This window comes from Herpailurus yagouaroundi, unplaced genomic scaffold (genome assembly GCF_014898765.1).
Source record: "Herpailurus yagouaroundi ecotype Mexico unplaced genomic scaffold, PumYag 163, whole genome shotgun sequence".
Taxonomy (NCBI): domain Eukaryota; kingdom Metazoa; phylum Chordata; class Mammalia; order Carnivora; family Felidae; genus Herpailurus; species Herpailurus yagouaroundi.
The window spans coordinates 63119836-63146194 of NW_024412404.1; the positions used below are offsets into that span (position 1 = coordinate 63119836).

General features: G+C 46.5%; 1 protein-coding gene across 1 annotated transcript in view; it reads left to right on the forward strand.

Annotated features, from left to right (window-relative positions):
• The window catches only part of DOCK1 (dedicator of cytokinesis 1), a 473828-nt gene that overhangs the window by 394947 nt on the left and 52522 nt on the right, over positions 1-26359 (forward strand). Inside the window, exons 35-39 of the mRNA XM_040486934.1 lie at positions 9815-9900; positions 10085-10241; positions 16930-16970; positions 18421-18511; positions 22372-22491. Of these exons, the coding sequence (XP_040342868.1) occupies positions 9815-9900; positions 10085-10241; positions 16930-16970; positions 18421-18511; positions 22372-22491 (495 nt within the window). The remainder of the gene's footprint in view (positions 1-9814; positions 9901-10084; positions 10242-16929; positions 16971-18420; positions 18512-22371; positions 22492-26359) is intronic.

Sequence of the window (26359 nt, forward strand, 5' to 3'; positions counted from 1 at the left end):
CTTGATTTAAATATTCTAGTGATTCGAGTAAGTAAGTACCCACTTGACATAGATTTTTGCAGAATTTGAAGAAAAATCCCTGTATTGGAAAAAGACTACATCTGAGCAGCGTAACTGTAATGGATGTGATATTTAAAGAGTAGATTTTTGGGGCGCCTGGGTGGCGCAGTCGGTTAAGCGTCCGACTTCAGCCAGGTCATGATCTCGCGGTCCGTGAGTTCGAGCCCCGCGTCGGGCTCTGGGCTGATGGCTCAGAGCCTGGAGCCTGTTTCCGATTCTGTGTCTCCCTCTCTCTCTGCCCCTCGCCCGTTCATGCTCTGTCTCTCTCTGTCCCAAAAATAAATAAACGTTGAAAAAAAAAATTAAAAATTAAAGAGTAGATTTTTCCTTCCTCCCCTTTATACTTGCTACCTTATAGATTTTGAATAGTTTTACCTTTTCACTGGTCAGTCTTTGCTATTACGGCATGAAGGTGGTAGCTGTGATGAATAATTTTGCTAGTTTCTAGAGCAAAGAACAGATACAAAGCTAAAAGAAACCCTGCTCTGTGCCTACACTTGAGTGTGAACACTGATGTCAGGTACCCGTGCTTTCTGGCTTAGCCTGGTGCTACCTGGACCTCCCACAACTCACCGAACGTCTTTAATCTTTGGTTCCGAGCTGTAATATTGGTACAGAATGGAATCTGCTCCTAAGGGATGTTGTGAGAAGTGAATAAAATAAACCTGTGAAGGCCACCTGCCCACCCGCCTCCCTTCCTTCCCTTCCCTTTCCTTTTGATTCCTTCCTCCCTCCTTTTCCTTCCTTCTTTCTTTCCTCCCTCCCTTTCCTTCCTTCCTTCCTTCCTTCCTTCTTTCCTTCCCCCCTTCCTTCCTTCTTCCCTTCCTTCCTTCTTCTCTCTGTTTCTCCCTTCCACCTTTCTTTCTCTCTCTCTCCCTCCCTCCCTTCCTTCCTTTCTTTCCATAGCAGAAGAGGGCTTCCTTATGTTGACTTATTTATAAAATTAAAGAGATTGTTTTAAAAGAACAGCTGTTTTTTTTTCCCCCACTCTGGTTCAAGATCAGTTGTTGCACACATATAATGTAACATGGTAAACATTGTCCAAATGTTTTCGGTTTTGTTTGGCAATCTATCAGACACCTCTTTCTTGATGACAGCGCAGTAACCATGATTCTTGTGATGGCATAAGGCTTCATAAAATGGAATGGATAATCTTCTCTTTTGTAACTTTTTTTAAGGTTTTTTAATTTATTTTGAGAGAGAGAGAGAGAGAAAGACAGTGAGTAGAGGAAAGGCAGAGAGAGAGAATCCCAAGCAGGCTCCACACCAGCCAGCAGAGCCCTACGTGAGGCTTGGACTCGTGAACCGTGAGATCATGACCTGAGCCGAAACCAAGAGTCAGACGCTTAACCACACACCCTTGGCTAATCTTCTCTTATCCGTCACCTTTAGCTGGACGTTTGGGTTGTTTGCAGATTCTCACTACCATGAGTCAGTGCACAGTGAACATATTCACGCATACTGCTTGACTTTCTTTTGAAAGTTTTCCTGGTATACGTTCTCAAAAACAGAATTGCCGATTCAAAATATTTTCGTAAGTTTTGACATTGCCAATGTTTTCTGATGCTGTTGCCGTACGATTTGACCCATGTTGACTGCCACTGGCACTAAATTGTGTCCAATCTCACTGCCAATCCACCAGAACTAGGGAATGTAGTTTAAAATCCCTTTTCCTAAGCTGAAAATTCATCTTTTTGAATTTTGTATGAATTAAGCCCTAAAGAAGGGCCGTATGAAAAAGCGCTATTAAAGAATCAGATAGCGTCACCTGGGTGGCTCAGTCGGTTAAGTGTCTGACTCTTGGTTTCGGCTCAGGTCATGATCTCATGGTTCGTGGATTTGAGCCCCGTGTGGGGCTCTGCACTGGCAGCAAGGAGCCTGCTTGGGATTCTCTCTCTCTCTCCCTGCCCCACCCCTGCTCATGTGTGTGTGTGCGCGCATGCACGCATGCTCCCTCTCTCTCTCAAAAATAAATACAATTTTTTTAAAAGAGTATAGTAGTTATTTACATTAGGGAATTTCTCCAATTCACGGGGTCTCTGGTTTGCCAGGAAATGGCACAAAGTTACTGAAGGAGAGTCGTGGGGTTTCTGCCTCCGTTCTCAACTCTGCCCCCAGTGGTGGGTTCAAAAACTGCCTAATGTCAGAAGACCAAGCTGTTTGAGTGACAGCGGGGAAGTAGCTGTGCACATTGAACTCTGTTTCACAAACAATTTCCCTTCCATAAAACGTGTCCCACTTGGATATACGTAAATAGAAGCATAAACGTGAGGACACAGGTCCACGAAACCCACTGCCGGTAAGCATGGTCAGCTACTTGCATTTCTTGGTCCGTGATCATCGACCATTTGTTCATCGGTGTTGTCATCTGCTCGTGCCTTCAAAGACCGGTGGGAGGACACCCCAAAGGGTTTTTTTAAATAAAGGCAGAAAAGCGAAAACGCGTGACAAAAGTCTCTCTGCTCTCATCTCTTGTTGCGAATTGGGAAAAGGCCCATCTCCTCTTCTCTTGGGGTATCTTGACTTCTTTTTTCTGTGAGTCTGTCTCAGCCTCCCGGGTGGAGTGTCACATGGGATATCACCCGTCCTAGACCCGCTGCTTCCCTATCATCCCTTTTTACCAGGCTCCTTGTCACTTGGTAGGTTGGGTGCAGGTTACAGCGGCCTCATCTTTGTTTGCCCTCCTGGCCTCCCTGGTGAGAGGCAGAGACTTGTCATCTTTCTGATCTCTAGCATCCGGCTGCTTCTCGTGGGCCCCAGCCCCGGCCCCTCCTGGCCCACAGCATCTCTCTCTGGACTTGACATATCTTTGCTAACTCTTTCCTACTCTCAGGTCAGCCGACGCTCACCTTCTATTGGCTGCTCTTTCCTGAAGCACGAGGCGTGCCCTCTGTCCTCGGGGGTGGTGTGGGTGTAGAGCAGTGAGTGGGTGTGTGCACAGAACCGCAGGGCCCCGCAATCCCTGCCTCCCTCCCAGGGAGCTTCCAGGTTGGGGCTGGCTGGCTGCTGTTTACCTAACCCGCCACCAATCCAATGATCTAACCTGATTAGTCACAGCAACAAGGGCTTAAATTGGCTCCACTTTCATAGCAGATGTGCGACACTAATGGAGTGAGAGGAAGACAGTAGGGCTTTTCGTTTTTGCAAAATGTTCATGCTTTGAGCCTATGATGTAGCTTTTTTTTTTTTTTTTAAAGGTTGCTGTGTCTTTCTGAGCGGGGCTGTTTATGCACCGTTGTTCGTGAAATATGCATCATGTCTGGGTGGTAGCATGCTCTTACCGTTGCAGTGGGGGGGGGGGGGGGGGGCTGGATGCGAAGAAAAACCTGCCATTTTGCACCAGATTCAACTGCACCGAGCCATTACTGGAATTTCAGAAGCAGGCATTGCCGATGGGCTTTTCTACAGCTCCCCAGAGTGGCAGCTCGTGTCTCCTCCAGCCACAGCGGAAGGACTTCCATCAGAGGGATCTCATACACACATTTCCCCGAAAGTCTCCTTTCTGGTCTCCGCTTTTGCAAGAAAGAGCATGAATCTTCATCCAACAGAGGCGTGTCCTTGTCCTTGTCCTCGGTGCTTGAGGTCCTGCCTCTCCAGGCTCCAGGCGCTGAACAGGTTTGCCCGGTTGTGGGACGGAGAGGCATGGAGTGACCCTTTCACAAGCTCTGTCCTCCTGCTGGCCGGGGGCCCTCTCCCCCCGGGGGCTGCAGGCCCGCCTTCATTCGGCCTGACACCGTTTGTGCTGAGCAGATCCTCACAGGTGACGGATAAGCTCTGCGGAGGCCTGCTGACAATTCCTGGGTCTCCCAGCCCTTTCTCAGATTCTTCTATGATGTGGACGCTGCATCTGTTCTCCTAAATTGTCCCCTTCTACCGCATCTTCTGTCTACCAGTCCCGGAGGACGCCGTCTCTGGTGTCTCTGCTTGCAGCTTGCCCACCCCACAAGTCATGCCAACGGCGTGTTCTCTGTCCCTGTGCCCACCCACCCCCACCCTGACCCCAGTCCCCAGAGAGGCACGTTCATGCTCGAGCTGGGTCTTCGGGAGATCTTGACTTGTTTCAAGGGTGAGCGCCTATGTGCGATGATTTCAGGACCTGCTGTACAGGTGTTTGGAGACATCAGCATCTCAGCGTCCCTTACATCACCCAGGCGCCCCGGCTGGGTCGCGTTCCCACGAGACGTACTTCCCCCTGGCCTGAAACTAACTTCTCCCCTGTGGCGCCGACACCCTTACCCCCAAGTCAGTAATGCTCCGAGTCGCAGCCTCGCTGGATTTTGCTCCATAAAAAAATAGCATGCTTGTAAATTCCCTCCTGGCACCTTTGGAAAGAATTCCATTTGTTATGTCTTTGGAAGAAAAACAAAACCAAACCAAACCAAAAAAAAAAAACAACCACAGAACTCACAGCCGAGAATTTCAGCAAATGGCTGTATGGGCTGTATACCATTAATAAAGACGGAATGGGAAAGACTCCACAGAAAAATAATATTTTCAACCATGAAGCTATTCTCTGTCATCTCTGTGAGGGTCAGTAAAATGCTCCACAACTTCCAGAAATTCCCACTGTAGTTGTAACAGTATTAGAACGTGAGTAATCTTTGTGTCCTGGATGTTTTTGAGGTCCTGTCTGAATAATCTCTTCCTACTGCCCGTGCTTGGTAACCCTAACTGAATGACTGAATAACCCAAGTGGATGTTGCTGGCTTCTGCTGGTTGGTGGGAAAGCTGGTCCATTTTGCACCGTCATATGGACATAAGTTTGGTGGTGATTTTATCCTGATGATTCTTGAATTCTTTGGCATTTTGTTTGTTGGTTTATTCTTGCTTTCGATTTCAACATAATGCTTGAGTTTAGTTCCGGACCCCGAAAGGGAACATACGGCACGAGAAGTAGGCTTTTATTGTATTGAATCCAGACCCCAAAGTTTGAGAGATCGTGGAAGCTGACACCCTGGACTCTAATAAAAGTTCTGATTGCATTGAATTCTGTTCTTAAAAGCCTTGCAGCAAAGAGATGCCCATACCCCTGTAGTGTCTTTTTAATGTTTATTTATTTTTGAGAGAGAGAGGGAGAGTGTAAGTGGAGGAGACAGAGGATCTGAAGCGGGCTCTGCACTGCCAGCAGTGAGCTCGATGTGGGGCTTGAACTCAGGAACCCCGAGACCATGACCTGAGCCAAAGTTGGACGCCTCACCAACTGAACCACCCAGGCGCCCCTCCTGTAATCTCTTTTGACCAAATTAAACAGGGCTCACTCTGAGAGCATGTTTCTGGAGTCCAGTGTCATTGGGTACAGCCCCAAATCCCTTCTTGATGTGTGTGCTACGGAAATGGGGGGCAGCTGCACCTGTCTCAGGTGTTGCCAGGTGTAACAGCCAGGCAGCAGATAGTTCCCCAGCCTTGGGGCTCTTGAGCCTCTAGGTGGAAGCTTCAAGGTCAGCGAACAGCCTTCTTGTTAGACTTGGAAGGATGTGGGGATATGGAGTGAGAATGTGAAGCCGCTTCCTTCTTCTCGCTCATGTTGTCCATGCAGGTATAGTTCAGTGATGTTCTCCCACCTAACCCTCCTGTCAGCGCTAAAGAGAACGGACATAGTTCTGCAGTTCCCTCTGGAAGTTCAGAAACTGAGACTCTGATTCCTTGCAGCTCTGTGATACCAGAGGGTGCTCTCAAATCATGGCCCTCCCTCCAGTACCTTGTGAACACATTTTCTTGGGGGAAAAAACAAAAAAACAGGAGAAAGCAGAGCACCCGTGGGCAGAGCACATTCACGAAGGCGTATTTGCAGAGAAGCCAAAGGAATGCTTTTGCTAATGGACATAGAAAGCCATGTTCCTAGCTTTCAGATTTCACCCTGTTCTTGGTAACCTCCAAGCACTTTATCGATGTGGTAAATAAACTATTTGTGCAAACCTTTCCATCCTGGTCCAGCTCCCTTTCCTTGCTCTGACATAACCTCAGATCCCTTGTATAAATGCTCTCCTGGATGCCTGAGGAGCGGGCCTGGTTCTATGCATCTATCTGGGCATGGTAGCAGGAACGGTAAATCTGACTTCCAAAAAAAAAAAAAAAAAAAAATGATGCACTCTAAAGCAAACAAAAGTGGCTGTTGGATTATCCACTGCCGAGATCCTTCACTCCATGATCTCTTAAATTGGAGCCAATAACCCGTGGTTAACTGTGGCAGTGAATGGCTAAAGCGGTCATTCCTTTCAAAGTTAATTGAATTAACAATGCTGTCAACCTTCCGAAAAGCCCTGTATTCTCACGGACTCTGTTTCATATTCTTGGAGGGGCGCTGGTTTGGGAGGCTTGGAGATGCTCTGTTCAGCTTTTTAAGTTGGACACCCTGTGGACATTTTTGTAGTGATACTGGTGATTCAGAAAAGAGAGGAAGTATAATGATTTTGCCTCAACCCCCTTTGGAGCCACACAGTAAACCATTACTAATTTTAACCTCACCGTAGAGAACCCTGCTGGAAATTACCAGTGTGCATTTATGAGTAAGAGAATAAGCACAGTTGTTTTTGTTTTTGTTTCTGTTTTTGTTTTTGTTTTTGTTTTTTAAATCAGCTCTGCTCTATCAGCAAATGGACTTTCTCCAGTTTATTTGGACAGGATCATTTAGTCCTGATTGTGATAACCATTCTCAGTACACTAACAAATTAATTCTAGAATATTCTGTAAAAAAATAATGGAGGTCCTGGAACGAGAGGCTAGCTGCAGATCTGGGGTATTGAATCCTTGCTGATAAAGAGGGCTGCCAGGTGTTCGTGCAAATCACTTAGTTTAGACTAGAGGTTAGTAAAATTAGAATCAGCTGTGCTCTCTGATTTACTTCTCATTCATCCACTCATTTCAGGAAGCATTAAATTCATCAGTCAAAATTTGATAAGCAGCATACTTAAGGAGCTGGAGTTTCCTTATTGCCCTTGTTTGTGACAGATAGGTTTACGCGGAAGCAGAGAAAACATGCTATTTCCCTAAAGTAGACTCCCAAGTTCAAATAACCTCCTGATTAACCGGCGATGAGCGGTTTCAAATGCCTGTGTGTGTTTGTCCATGTTGGGATAAAGCGTACTTTCCTGAATTCCCGGTGCCTTCCTCATTGTATGCTTGTTGAACATGTGTGGCCTGCGGTCGTGGGTTTTGGTTAAATTGAGTCTTATTTGATCCCTCCGTTGTTGGTTCTGAAGAATCAGCACCCACCGAACACTTCCCCTACGGTGCTCCCATCGTGGTACCCTCTGGGAAATGGGATTGGCTGGAAACGTCAACTTGTAGCCTAATGGCACCTGATCTGCCTCGTATTTGATTCCAAAAGGGCCCCACCTTCTGAGGAATTTCTGTAAAGAACAAAGTCCTAGTGGGTTAGTATCAAAAGGTGGTTGATTTTACAGTAGAGTCATTATCATGAGGCTCCAGGTGAAAACAATACAAGTTCTTTTTTCTTCTTCGCTAGAATTGCCTCTTTTCCTGCGCTCCTAAAATCCCTGAACTTTTCAGGCCAAACAGAATAAAAAAGAGGGTGTTTGCTTGGGGAGGAGACGATGGGGAAGATCAAGAGGAGAATTGCAGGATTCACTGAGGTCCAGAGTTTTGCAGTGTTGTTGAGTCCTTGATGTTGAGCAAGAATCAATACTCTTCTCCAGACCTGTTTAAGCCTCCGCCTCATCTGTAGTGCGATAGAACTGTGGCTTTAGGCAGCAAGTCCTGATCAGATCAGGCGGGTCTGTGCCTGTTTGAGGCTCCTCCCTGGGTCTCCCCAGGCCCCCTGCCTCCAGCCCCACGGGTGCCACAGTCAGCCGCCCCTGCAACAGCAGCGGCGGCGGCACCCTGCTTGACCAGTGCAGCCCGTGGTGCCTGCAGTCCTGTTGTGAGCCCTCAGATGAACGTGTCCATCCATTGGCTTGTGGGGCCAAGAGCACAGTCTGTGTCTCAGCGACCCGCTGGACGACTCCTCTGCTGACACAGGAAGCCCTCCCCAGCTCCAGTCTAGCACTCGTTCTCCAGTGATTCATGAGCACGTAGCACGGTCCTCCCATTAGAACATCACCACCAGGGGCCCTTCTGGAAGAGACCAGGAGAGATGAAAATTCTGTCTGTCACGCAGCTTAAATAACTATAGGATCCTGGTAATAGCAGGAGACTCGGGGGATTGTCAGCCTGGAAAGCATTGCCTGAGCATGTATTTTTTTTTTATATGTTGTTTTTGTTTGTTTGCTTTTGAGAGAGAGACAGAGCACGAGTGGGGGAGGGGCCGAGAGAGAGAGAGGGAGAGAGAGGGAGACACAGAATCTGAAGCAGGCTCAGACTGGGCACCGTCAGCACAGAGCCCAACGTGGGGCTCGGACCCACAAAACCGTGAGACCGTGACCCGAGCCAAAGTCGGACGCTCAACGACTGAGCCCCCCAGGTGCCCACTGAGCATGTATTTTAAAGGGATCCTAGGGGCGCCTGGGTGGCGCAGTCGGTTAAGCGTCCGACTTCAGCCAGGTCACGATCTCGCGGTCCGGGAGTTCGAGCCCCGCGTCGGGCTCTGGGCTGATGGCTCGGAGCCTGGAGCCTGTTTCCGATTCTGTGTCTCCCTCTCTCTGACCCTCCCCCGTTCATGCTCTGTCTCTCTCTGTCCCAAAAATAAAAATAAACGTTGAAAAAAAAATTTTTTTTAAAAATAAAGGGATCCTAGAGACCCTTGCCTACATGGAGGGTGTGCTTGCTTTCTGTATCCTGAATTTAGCCATTGTTTCCCTCAATTCCCCCTCTGCCAGTCTTCTTTCAATTCGGTGTGGTGATCTCCTGCCCTACGGGAACTAACGCTCTCAGGGGCTTCCTTCCTTCCTGGCCCAAGTCAATGGGTGATTTCAGGGCTCGTGCAACATGGCGCTCACCTGGCGAGAATCCCGTATGGAGGTGGCCCTGAATTCTGCCAGGGACGGGGGACTGGGCAGTGAGGATGAGCACTCAGATCCATTATTATCTAGGTAGTTATTTCCAGCCTCGTCAGCCACAAGGCTCATGACCCCTGTGAAAATCTTTTGGAGATTTGTACCTCTCCAGAGTTTAGAGTTTTCCCCAAAACTCCAAGAGACAGGGTTTCGGTCCAGGGAGCATTTCTGAGGATCCTTTCCCACCCCTTGCTCTGGAAATCTGATCAGAAGCTTTGGAGTGTTCAAGGAAAGGCCTAGACATGGACCTTCTCGAGACGTCTGCTGGTCTTGTAGAGACGCTGTCCTTCCTGTGTTTTATGGTTTTTTTCAACCCAAGTGAGGTATTTCACTAGACCCATCAAGGAATGGCAGTGAAGTGGCCCCTTCGATGTTTTGTGATTGCAGAGAACTTTTTGCTGGCAAGTGAAACGCCATCTGTTCTTTTCCAGGAACCAACGAGCTATTTTAGATGTTACTTGTTGGTGGAGATGAAGTTTGAGACGTTTTTTCGCGTTGCTCCTTGATTATTCGTCCTACGGTTCCCTCGCCTTTCTTTTCTCTGCTCCTTGCTTCTCCCATCAGAATGTACATGTTTAGGCTCCATTAACCAGGGAAGGAAATGGAAGAATCCCCCTGTGGCAGGGGATCATCAGACATCTCTAGGGGGTTGGGGATGGTACCTCTTAAGTGAAATCAGGTGTCAAAGGCGTAGGGTCACTATCTGATGATGATCTCTCCCCGACTTACGTGCCGTTGATGCTCAGTCATAAAATGAAACATCCGCCATGCTGATTATTTACGCTTCCTCTGCTTAATTATAGTTTGAAAATGAGATCATCACCAAGCTGGATCATGAAGTGGAAGGAGGCAGAGGAGATGAACAGTACAAAGTGTTATTTGATAAAATGTAAGTGTTGATTAACAGTAGGATTTATGTCAGAATAGAGACAGGGAGACTGTAATTAGACTACAATGAACTTTGTAGCCCAGAAATAATTAAAACGTGTTAATAATGGGAAATATTTTAAATTGCACCAGTCAAGTTTCTTTTTCTGAGAGGGATTAACAACGTGTGCATAATTACTTTTCAGCCTCTTGGAACACTGCAGGAAACACAAATACCTCGCCAAAACAGGAGAAACTTTTGTAAAACTCGTTGTGCGCCTGATGGAAAGACTCCTGGATTATAGAACCATCATGCATGATGAGAACAAAGAAAATCGTATGAGCTGCACTGTCAACGTGCTGGTGAGTGAAATGCAAGTTAATTAAATTTCCAATCTTCACAGTAAGCCAGAAACGTACTGTGTTCAAAAAGTTCAGAAGCCTCGTGACAGCTGGCCACAGAACTTCCTTTGCTTGTTTCCTCGTCTGTTGCAGGGGAAGGGAAAAGGAAGAGCTGTTTTTGCAGATCCACTGTAAACACGTCTGCAAAATCCTGTCCCCTCCAGGTGTTTTCACATCGTTCTTCCCGTGGCTAAGAAGGAAGAGCCATCTTATTTTGGAGCCATTCCTCCATCTTATTTTGGAACCAGGGTAGCACCTTCCTTGATTATAGGTCTCAAGGGCATCACTATTACGAGGTGGCAAGCATGTCCTGTCGTGGGTTGAATGATGGCCCCCAAAAGATAGGTCCGCATCCCACTCGTCGGAACCCGCGAACGGGACCTCATTTGGAAAAAAAGGCTCCTTGCGGATGTGATTGAGTTCAGGGTCTCCAGAGGAGATCATCCTGAATTACTATCCAGGTGGGCCCTAACTCCAATAACAAGTGTTCTTAGAAGAGAAGAGGAGAGGCGCCAGGCGGGGGTGGGGGGGCTCATCGGTTAAGTAGCCGACCTCAGCTCAGGTCTTGATCTCGCAGTCTGTGAATTTGAGCCCTGCATCGGGCTTTGTGCTGACAGCTCGGAGCTTGGAACCTGCTTCAGATTTTGTGTGTGTGTGTGTGTGTGTGTGTCTCTCTCTCTCTCTCTCTCTCTCTGCCCCTCCCCCACTCGCGTTCTGCGTGTCTGTCTCAAAATATAAATAAACATTTTAAAAAGAGAGTGAGACAGAAAAGGAGACACACGGAAGTCCATGTGGAGATGGAGACAGAGACTGGAGTTATGTGACCACCAAGCCCAGGGGTACTTGGGCCCCCACCACCACCCCCAGAAGCTGGAAGAGGCAGGATAGAATTTACACCTGGAGCCTTTAGAGGGCGTGTGGCCCTACTGAAGCCTTGAGTTCAGACTCTGATCTCCAGAAGTGCAAGAGAATATATATCTGTCGTTTTAAGCCACCAGGTTTACTGTGAGTTATTACGGCAGCTACGAGGAGCTAGCTCGTGGTCTCGTGGATAGCAGATGGCTTGGGTAGACTTGGCCACTGCCGTCCACGGACCTCTTTGACCCCTGTTGTCACCGTGACATGGCCAGGTCCTGTGGACACTGCCTGCCTGAGACAGTAGTGGAGCAGTGAGCTTCGGGCAGGGCATCGCGCTTTCAGGAAGCTTTATGACCACCTCATCTGCAGGGAGTGTTTGGTGAACCCCGTGGCTGTCAGGAGCCACATGACTCCCACACCCAGCTTTGAAGATGTCTGTCTCTCTCTGTGTCATCCTCCTCTGGTAAGTAGCCGGAAGAGCAGACTCTTGGCCCTGAGAGGGTCTTCCTCAACTTCCCTTGCCTGTCCCGAGGCAGGAGACACTACTCCTGCTTTGTGCTCCTTACTTTACTCCCCTGGATCTAGAGTATCATCATCTGGTCGCTCAATGACATGTACCTGCTCTGCCTTCACTTCCATGCCCGCCATTTTGAATGGGCTCGTAGGCCCTTCAAGCTCCTGGAAGTGGCTTTTTGTGCCAAGAGGAATATGACCAATCGTTCACTCTTTAGGGAATCACCAGAGATGCTCGGATTTAAAAGCAAAAGGAAATGTTTTTCACCTTCCATCCAGTGTAGTGTCCATACCGCATTTGTGCTTTGTGCAAGAAACTGGCAGCTGAAAGCTCCCGAGCCATCCCGGCCCCTGCCATCCGTGGATAGGCCACCTGTTTTGATGAATGATAAACACCTTCTACGGAGAAAACTGCTGGCCCCAAATTGGAGAGACAAGAGGATACAGTGAAGCAGAAGCCCAGGAGCAAAAACCACCACCGGAGCCAGTACTGGATTGGATTCCTCCTACGCGGTGCATCATGTCCACTTTCAACGTAAAATTACAAGGCATACTAAAGGCAAAAACAGGTTTTTTTTTTTTTTTTAATTTTTTTTTTCCAACGTTTTATTTATTTTTGGGACAGAGAGAGACAGAGCATGAACGGGCAAGGGGCAGAGAGAGAGGGAGACACAGAATCGGAAACAGGCTCCAGGCTCTGAGCCATCAGCCCAGAGCCCGACACGGGGCTCGAACTCACGGACCGCGAGATCGTGACCTGGCTGAAGTCGGACGCTTAACCGACTGCGCCACCCAGGCGCCCCAAGGCAAAAACAGTTTTAAGAGAGAATGAGCAAACATCAGAGCCAGGCTTCGCTTTGGCAGATGTTTTCAGAATTTTCAGACCGGGAATTTAAAATAACCATGATTAAATTGTTAAGAGCTCTAATGGAAAAAGGAGACTTTATGCAGAAACAGATGAGTATAATAAGCAGAAAGATGGAAACTCTAAGAAAGAATCAAAAAGAAATGCTACCAATCCAAAACACTGTGACAGAATAAAGACGGTTTTTGGTCTCATTAATAGACTGGCCACAGCCGAGGAAAGAATCAGCTTAAAAGATTGAAATATGTTTGCATATGTTTCGTAAGGGTCTTGGGCAACTGGAAGTATTACTGACATCTGGCTTCCTTCTGTCCCTGAGATCTGGCCTACTGCTGTGCTGACTTTTACATTCACTTGTAGGCTAATTGTGTATAGCATAGCAGTGAGCTCTGCCTCAGGTAAAGGCCCCAGTCTTTTGCACAGGAATGCCCTGGCCCTTGCTTCATTGTCTTCCTGCATTTTTGCCTTTGTTCAGAGTAATTTACTTCTGTGATGCTAATATGGTTAGCATGAAGCTAGAAATCAATATTTTCCTGCAGGAGAGAAGTAGAAACCTCTTTGAAATCATTCCCTACTATGGACATACTCTTCCTCCTGATTTCTAAGGTCATCTAAGAAGCTGATATGTGTCCAGAGAGAAGAATTATTAATACATTTATTAGCTTTCCAACTTCGATGTTTGAGAATACTATTTTTTTTTAAAGCAAGATCTCTCGTGTTCACCGGGACGTGAAACCTAGTGGGGATGTGCTCTGAATGTGGCCTTTTATCATCAGGACCCAGGGTCAGAAAATAAGCTCTTGAAATGCCACTTGCAGTCACAGTTTCTGATTAACCTCTGTTCCTCTTTCATACGGAGCCTCACTCAGCACATACCTGTTGTTAGTGCTGTCAGCACTAGCTAGGCTTTAATCAAGAATCACATCCAGGATTCCTGAGATTATCTGACATCATTAACTTCTTTGAACTTGGAACATCCTGAATCATTCTATGAAGCGTCAGGTGTTCCATTCTTAACCAATGCCTGGGATCACAAGATGGTTCTCAACCTATCACAAGTCTTTCATTTAAAAAATAAAATAGGGGCACCCGGGGGGCTCAGTCGGTTAAGCGTCTGACTTCGGCTCAGGTCATGATCTCGCGGTTCGTGGGTTCGAGCCGCGCGTCAGGCTCTGTGCTGACAGCTCGGAGCCTGGAGACTGCTTCTGATTCTGCATCTCCCTCTCTCTGTTTCTCTCTCTCTCTCTCTCTCTGTCTCTCTCTCTCTCAAAAATAAATAAACATTAAACATTTTTTTAATTAAAAATAAAATGGATCTATGGATTAAAGAGAAACAAGAAAACCAGGTTTTTATAGACAGGTTTTTTAATATTCACTACTCAGCTCACATTTAGTCACAGAAGTAAAAACATAAATATATTTTATTTTTTATTTATTAATTTTTTAAAGTTTCTGATCTTGTTTTGTTTATTTATTTTTGAGAGAGAGAGACAGAGTACAACCAGGGGTGGGGCAGATTAAGAGAAGGACACAGAATCCGAAGCAGGCTCTAGGCTCCGAGCTATCAGCACAGAGCCTGACGCAGGGCTCCAACCCATGAAGCGTGAGATCATGACCTGAGCTGAGCCACCCAGGTGCCCCAAAACATAAATATATTTTAAATCTGTGGACCATTTTCACCTTTTCTCCTGGTACTTTTCTTATGAAATAGATGTATATTGATCTCACATAGGTGTATAGACATCCATTAGTAATATATAAAATGTACTCCGTTTATCACTAAGCAGAAACCCTCTTGAAATCCTAAAATAAAAAAATTAAAAAAAGAATAAAGAACGTAGGATTTATTGATGCCCTTTAAGCCCATTGGCAAATTTCCTTTAGAACCAGTGCTATTTTGTAATTTGTGTTGTTTTTCTTAATGTTTATTTTTTTGAGAGAGAGAAAGAGTGCAAGCAGGGGAGGGGCAGAGAGAGAGAGAGAGATAGAGAGAGAGACAGAATCTGAAGCAGGTTCCAGGCTCTGAGCTATCAGCACAGAGCCCAATGCAGAGCTTCAACTTGTGACTCTTGAGATCATGACCTGAACTGAAGTCAGCCGCTTAACCGACTGAGCCACCTAAGCACCCCAGTGCTTTTTTTTTAAACGGAGTGAGTGAAACATTCTAGTTATATGGGTTCATTAATGTCTTACTCTTCCTTACAGTTAATTTTTTTTTTTTTAATGAGAGATGAGCAGTCACTCTGTCCAATGACCTAAGTACCCCTACACGAACACCTCCCTATAAGCACATGTGCATGACATTGGATCATAGCTCCCCCTGGACAGAAAGCACATTTGTAATTCAGTAGAATTTCCTTGTCACCTCACAATCCTGCAGTCTTTCATTACTGGTTGGTAATTTTGTTGTGTGTGACCAAGTTCTTCTATGCCGTCATCAACTTAGCCCTCTCTTAGAGTGGTGGACTCACTGTTACTTTATAGACATAAGTGACATTCTTCATGGCCCCTTTACAATGCTAATTAAAGTGGTTCTCACGAGAATTCTAAAAATCTTAGTACTCAGGAGGGAGTACAGCACCGGTATATGATGCAAATGTGTAAGTTCTGGAAGATCAATGGTGCATAGTGATGCATTTGTGTTAGAGGGTCTGGTCCAGAAAGGCTTGCTCAGAGATTGGTAGAGCTTGAGCCTGAGCACCGGTGCGGAAGGGACTTGAGAGAGGGGACGATGGTGGGGGGGGGGGGGGGGGTTGGTGCTGTCGGCAGAGCCCAGAAGTGGGGCGCCAGAGCAACGTGAACTTTTACGTAAGAAACCCACAGTTTTATATAGAAACGGTTTTGAGACGAGCGTTCTTCAGTTCTAGAGAGGTTTTGAAGTCCTAGGAAGGGAACAGAACTAAGCACAGGCAGGAAACGGAAGACATTTCCATATCCGTGAGAGAGGAATAAAGGTCGCATGATATCCCCGTTGTGAAATTGTAAAGGCGAATGATCAAACGCTTGGGAAAGGATTAAAAATCTGAGCGCAGAATAGGATGGTGTGCAGTCGTAGCTTGTAAATACTGGTGAGTTAGAGTTGGAAGGGCTCATCCTCTGCCTTTGATGCGGATTCTCTTTGTTACGTCTTCCTGAGTTGTCAGCTGAAAATATCCTCATTACTGAGCCATAGCGTGTGAACCAGAGGACATTAACATCTCAGATGCAGCAAAATATGAAAATCTTGGAGCATTTTTCTAAAGGTGCCCCTCTTTCTTGTATTTATTTATCACTTATTTTCAAAGAAATCAGTTCCAGTGGCAGTGTCTTTTGTTGCTAATGAAATTAAACAACTTACGCCATCTATGGGATAATTGGACTCCTTTATAGCAGTGATATTCACTGGTATCTCAGGCCTTGATCCCGGAGTCAGCACATCAGATTCAGGTGCTAATTTTCACGCCGAAAGTGGCCGTGGTGTTGCCTGCCATTTGGCTTGGTTAGGTGACTGTTCTGCACCTTTTTGGCGCCTTGTGTATGGTAAAGTTTTTAAAGTCTTTATAGAGACGTTTATATTAAGAAATACCATTTTGATAGAAATTTTCATACTCGCCCAGAAGATATTCTACACTATGCAGAAATAACCCTTGCTTATAACCCGCTCATTAATCTTTCTTCATTGGTGCGTATACAGAACGTGCTGTTCAAATGGCAACCACTTATTTATTGGTTTGTTTGTTTACTTACTTAATTACTATGGTTTGGAAGGTCCCTCTGTCTGGAACAGCACTGTCCAATAGAAATTTCTGTGAGAATGGGAATGTTCTATATCTGCACAGTTAGATACAGTAACACTAACCCCTATAGGGCTACTGAGCCCTTAGAGCATGGCAGGTGTAACAGAGGGAGCAAATGTTTAGCTTTATTTAATTTTAATTAAATTTAATTTATATTTGAGTACATGTGGCTGGTGGCTACCACATTAATCACCACACATCTCGAATACCATGTTGCCTTCTAGGGGCTCTTGCCAAAGCTGGGCCCAGCATGTCTTAAATCACGTTCAGGTTTCTTCCCAAATTTGGGATCTTTGCTGGGTTGTTTTTTTTTTTTTTTATCTTCTAATGACTTTACAACAGTTAAGAATGGCTAAGCTGTCATATCTTTGGGTAATACCATTTTTTAACGAACGACTGGTGATTCTTCAATGACAGAAGTAGGTTTTTGTCCTCACAGTGCAAGAAACGGAATCATTAAAATTGCCCCCCTCAAAAAGTGAATTTCGCATTTTATGTGAATTTATGGTTCTAAACCAAGGGGCTGGGTCCATTTGGCTGTGTTTGACACAAAGGAAGAACCATGATGATTTAACCCGCAGGTGACATCTTATATAGAACAGGTTTCTCAAAACAGTGTTGTGGTTTGATTTTTCAGAATTTCTACAAAGAAATTGAAAGAGAAGAAATGTATATAAGGTAGGTGGGCATCATGCTTGCTTGTACCTCTGCATGTTTATTAGAAGTGCTGTTTGTTACGTCCATGCTAACAAATGTTTTCTAACTGTGGGGGTTTATCTTGGAGGAATCGTGAACCCTCAAGGTAGAGTTTGATGTGTTCTGACTCCTGGCCCAGTTTATCTACACCAGCACGGAGCTTTGACAGTCATATTTATCCACCTTAGAGAAAAGCCATAAATTATTATTGCACAGGGTTTTTGTATCTTTTGACTGACCCATATGGCCTTTTAGAAAAGAGACAACCATATGATCAAGTGAGAAATCCAGTTTTAATTTTATCACATATGGACAATAGTATAATTTTTCAGTCCATTCTTACTTTAACTGACACTGTGTTCCGATGTTTTATATTGTCTGCTGGATTTTTCTCCTTCACTTGCCTTTTTCTCTAGAGAGGTGGGCTGTGATTGAGCCCCCTCTCTTGGTCACCTTTAGGGGGCGAGTGTCAAATATTTAGCAAGATACAATTTAGCAGAATAGAGTAAGGATACATCACGTGACATTCATGTTTAATGATGTGTTTATTACATCAAGCATGATTGTCTAACTTGATTTCTAAAAATTTTTTCCTTTCTCCCTTATAAAAATATGCCATAGAAACTTAATAAACTTTTGGGAAAACAACTAGATTCTTTTATCCAAAATGTAGTTTACTTTATACTAAAAAAGCAACCTTTATATCTTAATGGCAAAGAAATTCTTTTGATCACATTCACTGTGATCATCAGAGCCCTTTATTTTTATGGATTTGTATTTGTGTGTGTGTGTGTGTGTGTGTGTGTGTGTGTGTGTGTGTGTGTTTGGATTCAATAGAAATGTAAGAAATCACAATCAAACATCGTAATCTCATTTCAAATATAAGGAGAAAACTCTGGAACAGATTAAAAAGAATGAGAAACCCTTTAAGTACAATTCTGCCTTCCTGTGCCAGCTTCCTTTTCATCCTGAAAAGGGAGGACTCAAAATTCTTTTAAAAATATGATTGTATAGGGGGCGCCTGGGTGGCTCAGTCGGTTGAGCGTCCGACTTCGGCTCAGGTCAGGATCTCGCAGTCTGTGAGTTCGCGCCCCGCTTCGGGCTCTGTGCTGACAGCTCGGAGCCTGGAGCCTGTTTCCGATTCTGTGTCTCCCTCTCTCTGCCCCTTCCCTGCTCATGCTCTGTCTCTGTCTCTCAAAAATGAATAAACGTTAAAAAAAAATTTTTTTTAAATATATGATTGTATATTTCTCTTGTTGGTTTTTCTTAGTGCTTCCTGCACCCAGAGTGTTCAAGGCATTGTGAGTTGTGAGCACTGTAAACAGAAGGTGTAGATATGGTGCACTGGTGAAGGTAGAATTCAGCTCTTGCAATCCTCAGCACAAATGATGTGTTCCCATGTGAGAAATATCTGTCTATTTCGTCACCTCAGGTATTTGTACAAGCTGTGTGACCTGCATAAAGAGTGTGATAACTACACGGAGGCAGCTTATACCTTGCTTCTCCATGCAAAGCTTCTGAAGGTAATAGAAATTACTACACGCTTTTATGATTCTGTTGTTATATGTTCTGAGATTATTTAAAATTGTGTTTGTCCATGATAAATTTCAGTAAACCTATGATTTAAGATCTTATGGATTTTGACTAAATGTAGTGACATAAACAAAGACATATTTAGGAGCTACTTTGATTGTAGGCTTGGCCCTACTGAATGCAGATTTAACAAGATGTCATAGCAAATTATCACTGAGCATCATAAACAGCCATCATTGGGCTGTCGGCTAGCAGCAAGTTAGAGATTCTACGGTTCCTTATTCATGCCAGCAGAACTCAGAGGTAGTGGAGAATAACATCAGTAAGAAGGAATTTCGACAGCTCAGGGTAGGATAGGATGAGACATATCCCTAATTATCTTAGCAAAGCATTCACATTGAGATCTTCTATTAGTCCATCAATTGACGTTACACCTCCTGCCTAATTCTCGTGGAGTGTTGCTCCTGAGCACAGGTCTGGCATGACAACGTTCAGCTGTGATGATTCTTTTGTTTTGCAGATATCTTTTGACATTGAATGTTTGTTTGCAGTAATGTTTTCATGCTCTTCCCTGATGCCCAATTCTAGCCCGTTAATTATACTGAGTAGACCCACAGTAAATGGATGGATGGATGGATGGATGGATGGATGGATGGATGGATGGATGAATAAATGGAAGTATGGGTGGATAGATGGATGGACGGAAGGGTGAATGGATGGGTAAGTTGGGTGGATGGATGGATGGATGGATGGATGAGTAGATGGATGGATGGATGGATGGATGGATGGATGGATAGATAAATGTGTAGGTGGGTGGGTCGGTAGGCAGATGGATGGATAAGTAGATAGGTGAAGGAAATGCTATACAACCTCTAGTTTTATGTATTAATACTTTAGCTAATCATTAGATCATCTTTTCCATTACATCCTTATAAAAAAAATTTGAAAAATTACAAACTGGATCAACAAGAACGGTTAGGAGAATTCAAATTTAGTTGAGTGACCCAACATAAAGACCACTCATTCAAGGAATCCTGTTTTCAAACTCAGGCCAACCCGCGCGCCCCCCCGCCAAACACCAAAAACTAAAAGAAAGAAAACCAGAGAAGATCGCATTAAAACAGGCATTAAGCAATGTCTTTTGGGTATTGAGAAGCATTAAGGAGAACACTATGTTAAGAGTGAAACTCCAGCAAGAATCTTCCAGCCTTTGGCCCAACCCTGAAATCTCTAGTATCTCTTGGTGTTACAAATACACACCGGCTGCTGTGGAGATGTTGGAGTGCGGAGATGTAGCTTTGCCTGAAAACAAAAGGGTCCATTGCAAGGAAAACAGGAGGAGGATCAGTCTGGGTGCCTCATCAACACTCATCAGTAGACCCCCGTCTGGCTTCACCCCACATAAAGCTCTCCCAAGGAATGTAATGTACAAAGATAGAGATTTCAGTTAGCAGACCTGACACCAGCCATGCCACTGCGAATTCTAATGGCCTTCATTTGTTAGCAACCCAAATTTCAGTAATAAGGCATTTTTGCAGCTCTGAAGATATTTATTTTCACCAGGAAAATTAAAATGGGGTTGACAAGCTACCCACTCACCCTCACTCTCTTATAGTACATAAGCACTCGCGTGTGCATGTGAACATAAAATAGATATGTGTGTAAACTATCATTTGTTCACGCATTGAATTTATTGAATGCAGATGGGCTCGGCACAGACCACATGAGGGTGTGTTTCACAACCCAAATCCATAGGCCCAAGTGCGTTATCTTTCCCACTGGGGCTCCGAATTTTCCAGTTAAATGGCAAAATGCTCTATAATTTCTCTCCCTATCTTTTGCATCGTTACATTTCGTAATTTTTTCTAAATATATTTTGATAAAGCATTCAGTGTGAACTCGAGCTGGTTAATCAGCTTAATGAAGGCGTTATTTGTTTCGTTATGGAAATTTTCCTTCAACGTGACAGATACATTCTTGTTCGTTAGCTAAAAATTCTCAAATATAATCTTTGGTTATTTTGCCTAAACCAAGACCAATGCAAGCATTAGCCTTGAGTCCCCGTAATCAAGTTAAATCATATCAGTGTTTAAATGGAAGGTGTAGAGGGACTTTTATTCCCCTCTTCAATATTTTTTAATTGATTTTAAACTCCAAGGAAGTTATTTGAAATCAACTTTCTTATTTATTTTATTGTTGTTACATTTCAGAATCATCTAAAATTGTACGTTTATCCCCCATGAAGAATAGAAATCTAGCTGTGCAGTGAGGACTCCATAATTTAATGATTTTGTAACAGCCAACTGTGATCAGTAGAGGCGAGTCTAATTTCAAGGTGAAACCTTTGCAGCCTGATTAAATGTTTCTCACCCGTACTTGACATTTCTAGAGCAGGGGAGCCACTCTGGCCCCGTGCTCTGGGCCCTGTTGGAGCCCCCAGGGCTCAGCAGGAGGTGCCTCTTGGGAAGCCTCACCATGCTCCCCAAGCCCCCTGCTCCCCATTTTAGCAGGCCAGTCCTGCTGGGCCTCTGCCCGATCACAGCTATTACTCTCATTAATCTGCCCCTAAATGTGTCACCCTGGCTGGTGTCATTGCTCCAGATGTGGCCTGAACAGCATTGGGTCCAGTGGGGCACACCCACCCCCATGTTGGTCTAGGCGGCCTGGGGGTCCATTGCTTTCTTCGCAGCATCTTTGCTGGCCTATCTACAGGGTCAAACTCTACCTCCTGTGTCCAACTGATAAACAAGCCCATTCTAATTACTTTCTCCAAGGAGCATCCCCAGACCCCACCCCCACCGACAGTGTGTACTCAGCCCCCTTACCCTTTAATGCTCATGGAACACATTTTGTGGCGTTATTACAGATCATTGTGCTCTAAGCTGTCCTAGCACTGTCTCCGGGTCAGGGCACCTTCTGACTCGTCTTTGACCCCGTGCCTTGCACATGGTAGCTCCTACCCAATAGTGAATTTTATTGAACCCTTATACTTAACGCCACTGTTTTGCGGAGCCCGAGTTCATGAGCTGACACATCAGATGAGCTTGCCTTCACTTTGGTGCATCTCCCCGGCTTGCTGAGACCTCTGTGCATCTCCTGTTTATACTATGGGTCCACTGTCACTTCCACATCCACTGATCGAGTTGTGCCTGGGTGATGGGCAGCGAGCCCAGAGCCAAAGGTCCAAAGATAGGCCACCAGGTTCCTTTTATTTACGACTGGTATGTGAGATCCCTGTGTCATCTTTGCTAAAGGAGGGGGCACCTGGGTGGCTCAGTCGGTTAAGCTTCCGACTTCGGCTCAGGTCCTGATCTCGCGGTTTGTGAGTTCAAACTCCACATTGGGCGCTCTCTGTCAGCACAGAGCCTGCTTCGGATCCTCCGTCCCCCTCTCTCTGCCCCTCCCCTGCTCATTCCCTCTCCCAATCCCCAAAATAAATAAGCTTAGGAAAAATGTTGAGTGTTTCAGGACTGAGTCCAAGACCCAGGGATGCCTCACTTGAGACAGCCCCAGTCACGTGGCGCCTAATTCATCCCAGGTATTTCAACACACTCTCAGCAAGCTGCCAGTTCTGTGCGTTCCAGAACCTGCCGGTTTCTCTTCTGTGTGACTCTAGGCCTGGCTTTGCCTCCCTCTTGTCTTTCATTCCTCGTGGGGCCTCTGCACAGAGGTTGTGCCCTCATTTCCAGGCCCCAACAGCCTGATGACAGCAGCCCCGAGTGGCCCTGGAACCGTGGCCTCGTGCGTGCAGGGCGTGCGGGACTCACTGTGCGTTCTGACCAAGGGAGGGCACGGGGCGGCACTGGGCGTGCCCTCGCCTGGCACTTCTCATGCTCTGCTTTTGCCCCAGTGGTCAGAGGACGTGTGTGCGGCCCACCTCACCCAGCGGGACGGGTACCAGGCGACAACCCAAGGACAGCTGAAAGAACAGCTCTATCAGGAGATCATCCACTACTTCGACAAAGGCAAGGTAAAAAAAAAAAAAAAAAAAAAAAAAAAAAAGTGCAGATTTTCTTGTGTTTTTCTCGTTACGTGTATATTCCTGCAGCACGCATTTCATGGCAGGTGATGTTCGTGCAACCAGAAGTTTGTTACAGGTTGTGTGTTGGAAGGTTTTATGCATGGCTCACCAGCTGGCCCTTCCGAGTAGAAATCCTACCAAGAAACCCCACGGTCTTCCTTCTATACACGCTCTGAAAGTAAGGAACTAAAAAAGTACAAGAATTTTGCTGGTCTTTGCTGGAGACAACCAGGTCTGGGACACCCATTTGGAGGAGTTTCTGAGCACTTAGGACTAATGCGTTCCTTTGACACTTGGGATTTTTCTGCTCTCCCTGAAAAATGAATCCTGTGATAAGACCAGTATTGCACCATTTTGGCGGATTCTAGATTCACTGGCTCCCACAAAATTATTTATTCCGTTGACTTCTATGGGGAGGAAGCCTGCCATCATTTTAATCAGCCAGTAATAGGTCTTATCAGTGTAGTTTGTGCGAGTCACATAAGATGTAACTATTGGAAAAAAAAAAAAAAAAGGAATTACTTGAGCTTTGGACGTTTTTAAAATCTGCCACCAAGGTGATTTCGGAGCTTCTTGTGTGGCTTCATCAGGATTTATAACCCATCTCGTTCACCTGCCTTTTTTTTCCCCACTCTGAGAAAGGTGACCAGAGAATCCATGGGGGCACTTGTGAGTTTTGCAGGACTGCTGTGATGAAGTACCACCCACTGAGTGGCTTTAAATGACAGAAATTTATTCTCTCACTGTTCTGGAGCCTAGAAGCTTGAAATCAGCATGTTGGCAGGGTCGTGCTGTCTGCGGGACAGTGACCAATGGGACGGTCTGTTCCATGCCTCTCTCTTACTTCCCGGGGTGGCTGGCCATTCTTGGCGTCCCGTGGCTTGTAGCCACATCAGTCCAGGGTCCACCTGTATGTGTCTCCTTGTCCGGATTTCCCTCTTCCAAGCCCTCCAGTCATTGGATTTCCCACCTGATCCGCTATGACGTCATCTTAACTGATCACATCCAAAGACCCTATTTCCAAATAAAGTCACATTCAGAGAAACCAGAGATTAGGACTTCAACACTTCTTTTGGGGCGTGAGGGGACTCAATTCCACCCCAAACAGAACTTTATACCGGGGAAGGATGACGGCTGCCTCTTTTTGTGGCCGTCAAGATCAATCAAACCCTCTTGAACAGACAATGTGTGTTTTGTTCATTCCCGACTGCCCTTGACACAGGGCAAAAGCCAAACTATTCAGAATAGCATGGAGGTTGCCCAGAGGCCACTTGGAAATGTTCTGTGGATTACACCTGGTCCTGTAGTAGCACAGGATATATTTCTTCATAACAATGAGACACTTCCACAATTAAGGCCAATTACTACAATGTTATTGGTTTAGCCAGGGGACCCCATTTCTCAGCAAACTGCTAAAAGAAACAGGGCTGATTCAGCCATTCCTTCCCCCAATGACTTCCTGGCTTACCGTGTTCTAGGCTGTGGGGTGGGCAGAGCAGGACCGGGGACCGGAGAGGGCCAGAGGCCACTGGGGCCGGAGGAACGTGTGCCTTTGCTCGTGGCCATTCTGGGCGGTCACGGTGGCAGTATGTCCTCGGCCCCTGAGACTTCTCCTACCACGTCACCCCTCGTTCCCTCCCTCACACCCTGTATTTTGGCCACATCACCCAAATTCGGGGGACCTCGCGCACCCCGGCCCCTCCTGGCTCTGCCCAGCAGGCTTCTGCCCCTCCTGCCCTTGTCTGGTTTCTTCCTGTCTCAGCTTGAGTGCCCCCCTCTCGTCCTACCCCCCACGGTGTCGTCCCCTCTACAGCACTGGCTATGGTTGGCAGTGAGCAGCTTGCGTGTGTGTTTCCTCAGCAGGTCTCTCCGTAGGCTGTCGGTGCCAGAGTGTGGTGGCCATACGCACTTCTTCCTACAGCGCTCCTGATTCTCAGAACAGTGCCTGGCATGTAGCCTGGTGGGCATCCGTTGGTTGGGGGCACAGAGAAATCAGTACAAAGAATGAACGCTCGGGATTTAAGAGCGATTCCCGATAGTGAGAAAGGCTCACCTGTCGCAGGACAGTGGCCCCCGATAAATAATAAATCAAAGAACAAGGTCTTTTTCATTTCCGGCAGACAGCCCCCTACGGAGGGGGGGAGGATGTGTTTGGTTTGGAACAGCAGTTCTCACCCGGGACCCCCAGGAGATATTTTTAGGTTGGCACGGCCCAGGGAGTGGATGCCTCTGGCCTCCAGTGGATGGAGGCCAGAGGGATGCTTCTGGAACGTCCTGCGATGCGCAGACAGTCCCGTGGCAGAGAACCATCCAGCCCGAAATGTCAGAAACACCAAGAGTAAGAACTCCTCGTTTTGAAAATGCTCAAGCGACGGAGTATTACCTGCAATAAGAGGAAGGGACGGAAGGACCGTCCTCACCTGTCCCTGTGTCCTGGAGGAGACACACAGAGGATTTCGGGAGAGTGACCGGTTGGTGAACGTGGAGTCAGAACGGGTCTACCTGCCCAGCTCAGTTCAGGACGGCCGTCTCCACAGCAGCGGTTAGAGTTGTCCTGGCAAAAAGGATGGAGAAGCCATCTCTGAGCGTTTGTAGCTTTTCCACAAGAACGTTCAAAGAAAACCAGGCCCCCCTCCCATCCGTCTGTAGCTGGCGTGAGCGTGATGAGCACAGGTGAGGGAGAAAGTTCCTGAGATGAAATCTGAAGTGCCTGGGCAATTAGAAAAGTCATTTTGACATCAACAAGCACTGCATTTCCTGGGACAAAGATAACAGGAGGAAGGAATTATTCATCTCCCACGTCAGGCAGGATGGGCTGGAAGATGCTGGAATTTCAGCCTCCTGAAGACCCAGGAACTGTACAGCACCCGGGTTTATTTTTCACTCATGCCGCACGAGCTTGGTCCTCTCCCGGGACGCAGGTGGGCCGAGGCCCACCACAAAGGAACGCGGCCAGGACGGGACAGTGAGTCACCAGCCCGGCCCTGACACGCACTTTCCAGAAATGACCCCCGTGTTTCTGCCCGTGTCATTGGCTGAAGCAGATCCCAGGGCCGCAGCGGACCTCCGTGGACAGAGGTGTCTGGAAGGGAAGACCGACGTGCGGTACCCACGTCTACGAGGGCTTCTAAGTAGACGAGTGAGTCGGGGTTCGAATGGAGGACTCTGAACACACGTGGAAATGACCTGTGTATGTTCACAAGAAGATAATATTCACAGACCCCTACATACTACAGCGCCTCACAACGGGACACGGGAGGACAGAGATATCTCACAGAACTTGGTGTTGGGACCTGATCCCTGTTTCTCCGTAGTTGAGTTTCCCCCTTCGGTTAGGGCGGGGGTTGGGAATGGTGTGGGCAGCGTGAGAAAATGGGCTCCTGTTCCCATGGCTAGCACCCCAGAAATCTGCCCAGGCTGCCAGGGAGGGAGGTAGGAGGTCACAGCAGAAGACGGCAGAGTTGGGCACTTTGTGCCAGATTTAGGATCGCTTTCCTTTAGGAAATAAGACGGAGACCCGGCCTCCCTGCCAGGTGTGGGTATTTGCAGTATTTGAGAAGAAACATCCTCTGGGCCTTTTCTGAATATACTGGAGTACGATTGGGGCTGTGGTCATTGCAACAGTTCGCCAAACTTGATTTTGGGGGGCCTAAATGTACACATTTCCATCTCCATTCCCAGATTCCAGTCGTCTTGGAGGGAAACTATCTCACAGCGGCTCTTGGGTGATGGGTGGCAAGTATCGGGGCCAGTGGCAGCTTGACGAGGGTCTCAGGCAATGCAGGGGGGCTCCTGGGCAGGGGCACGAGGGGACCCA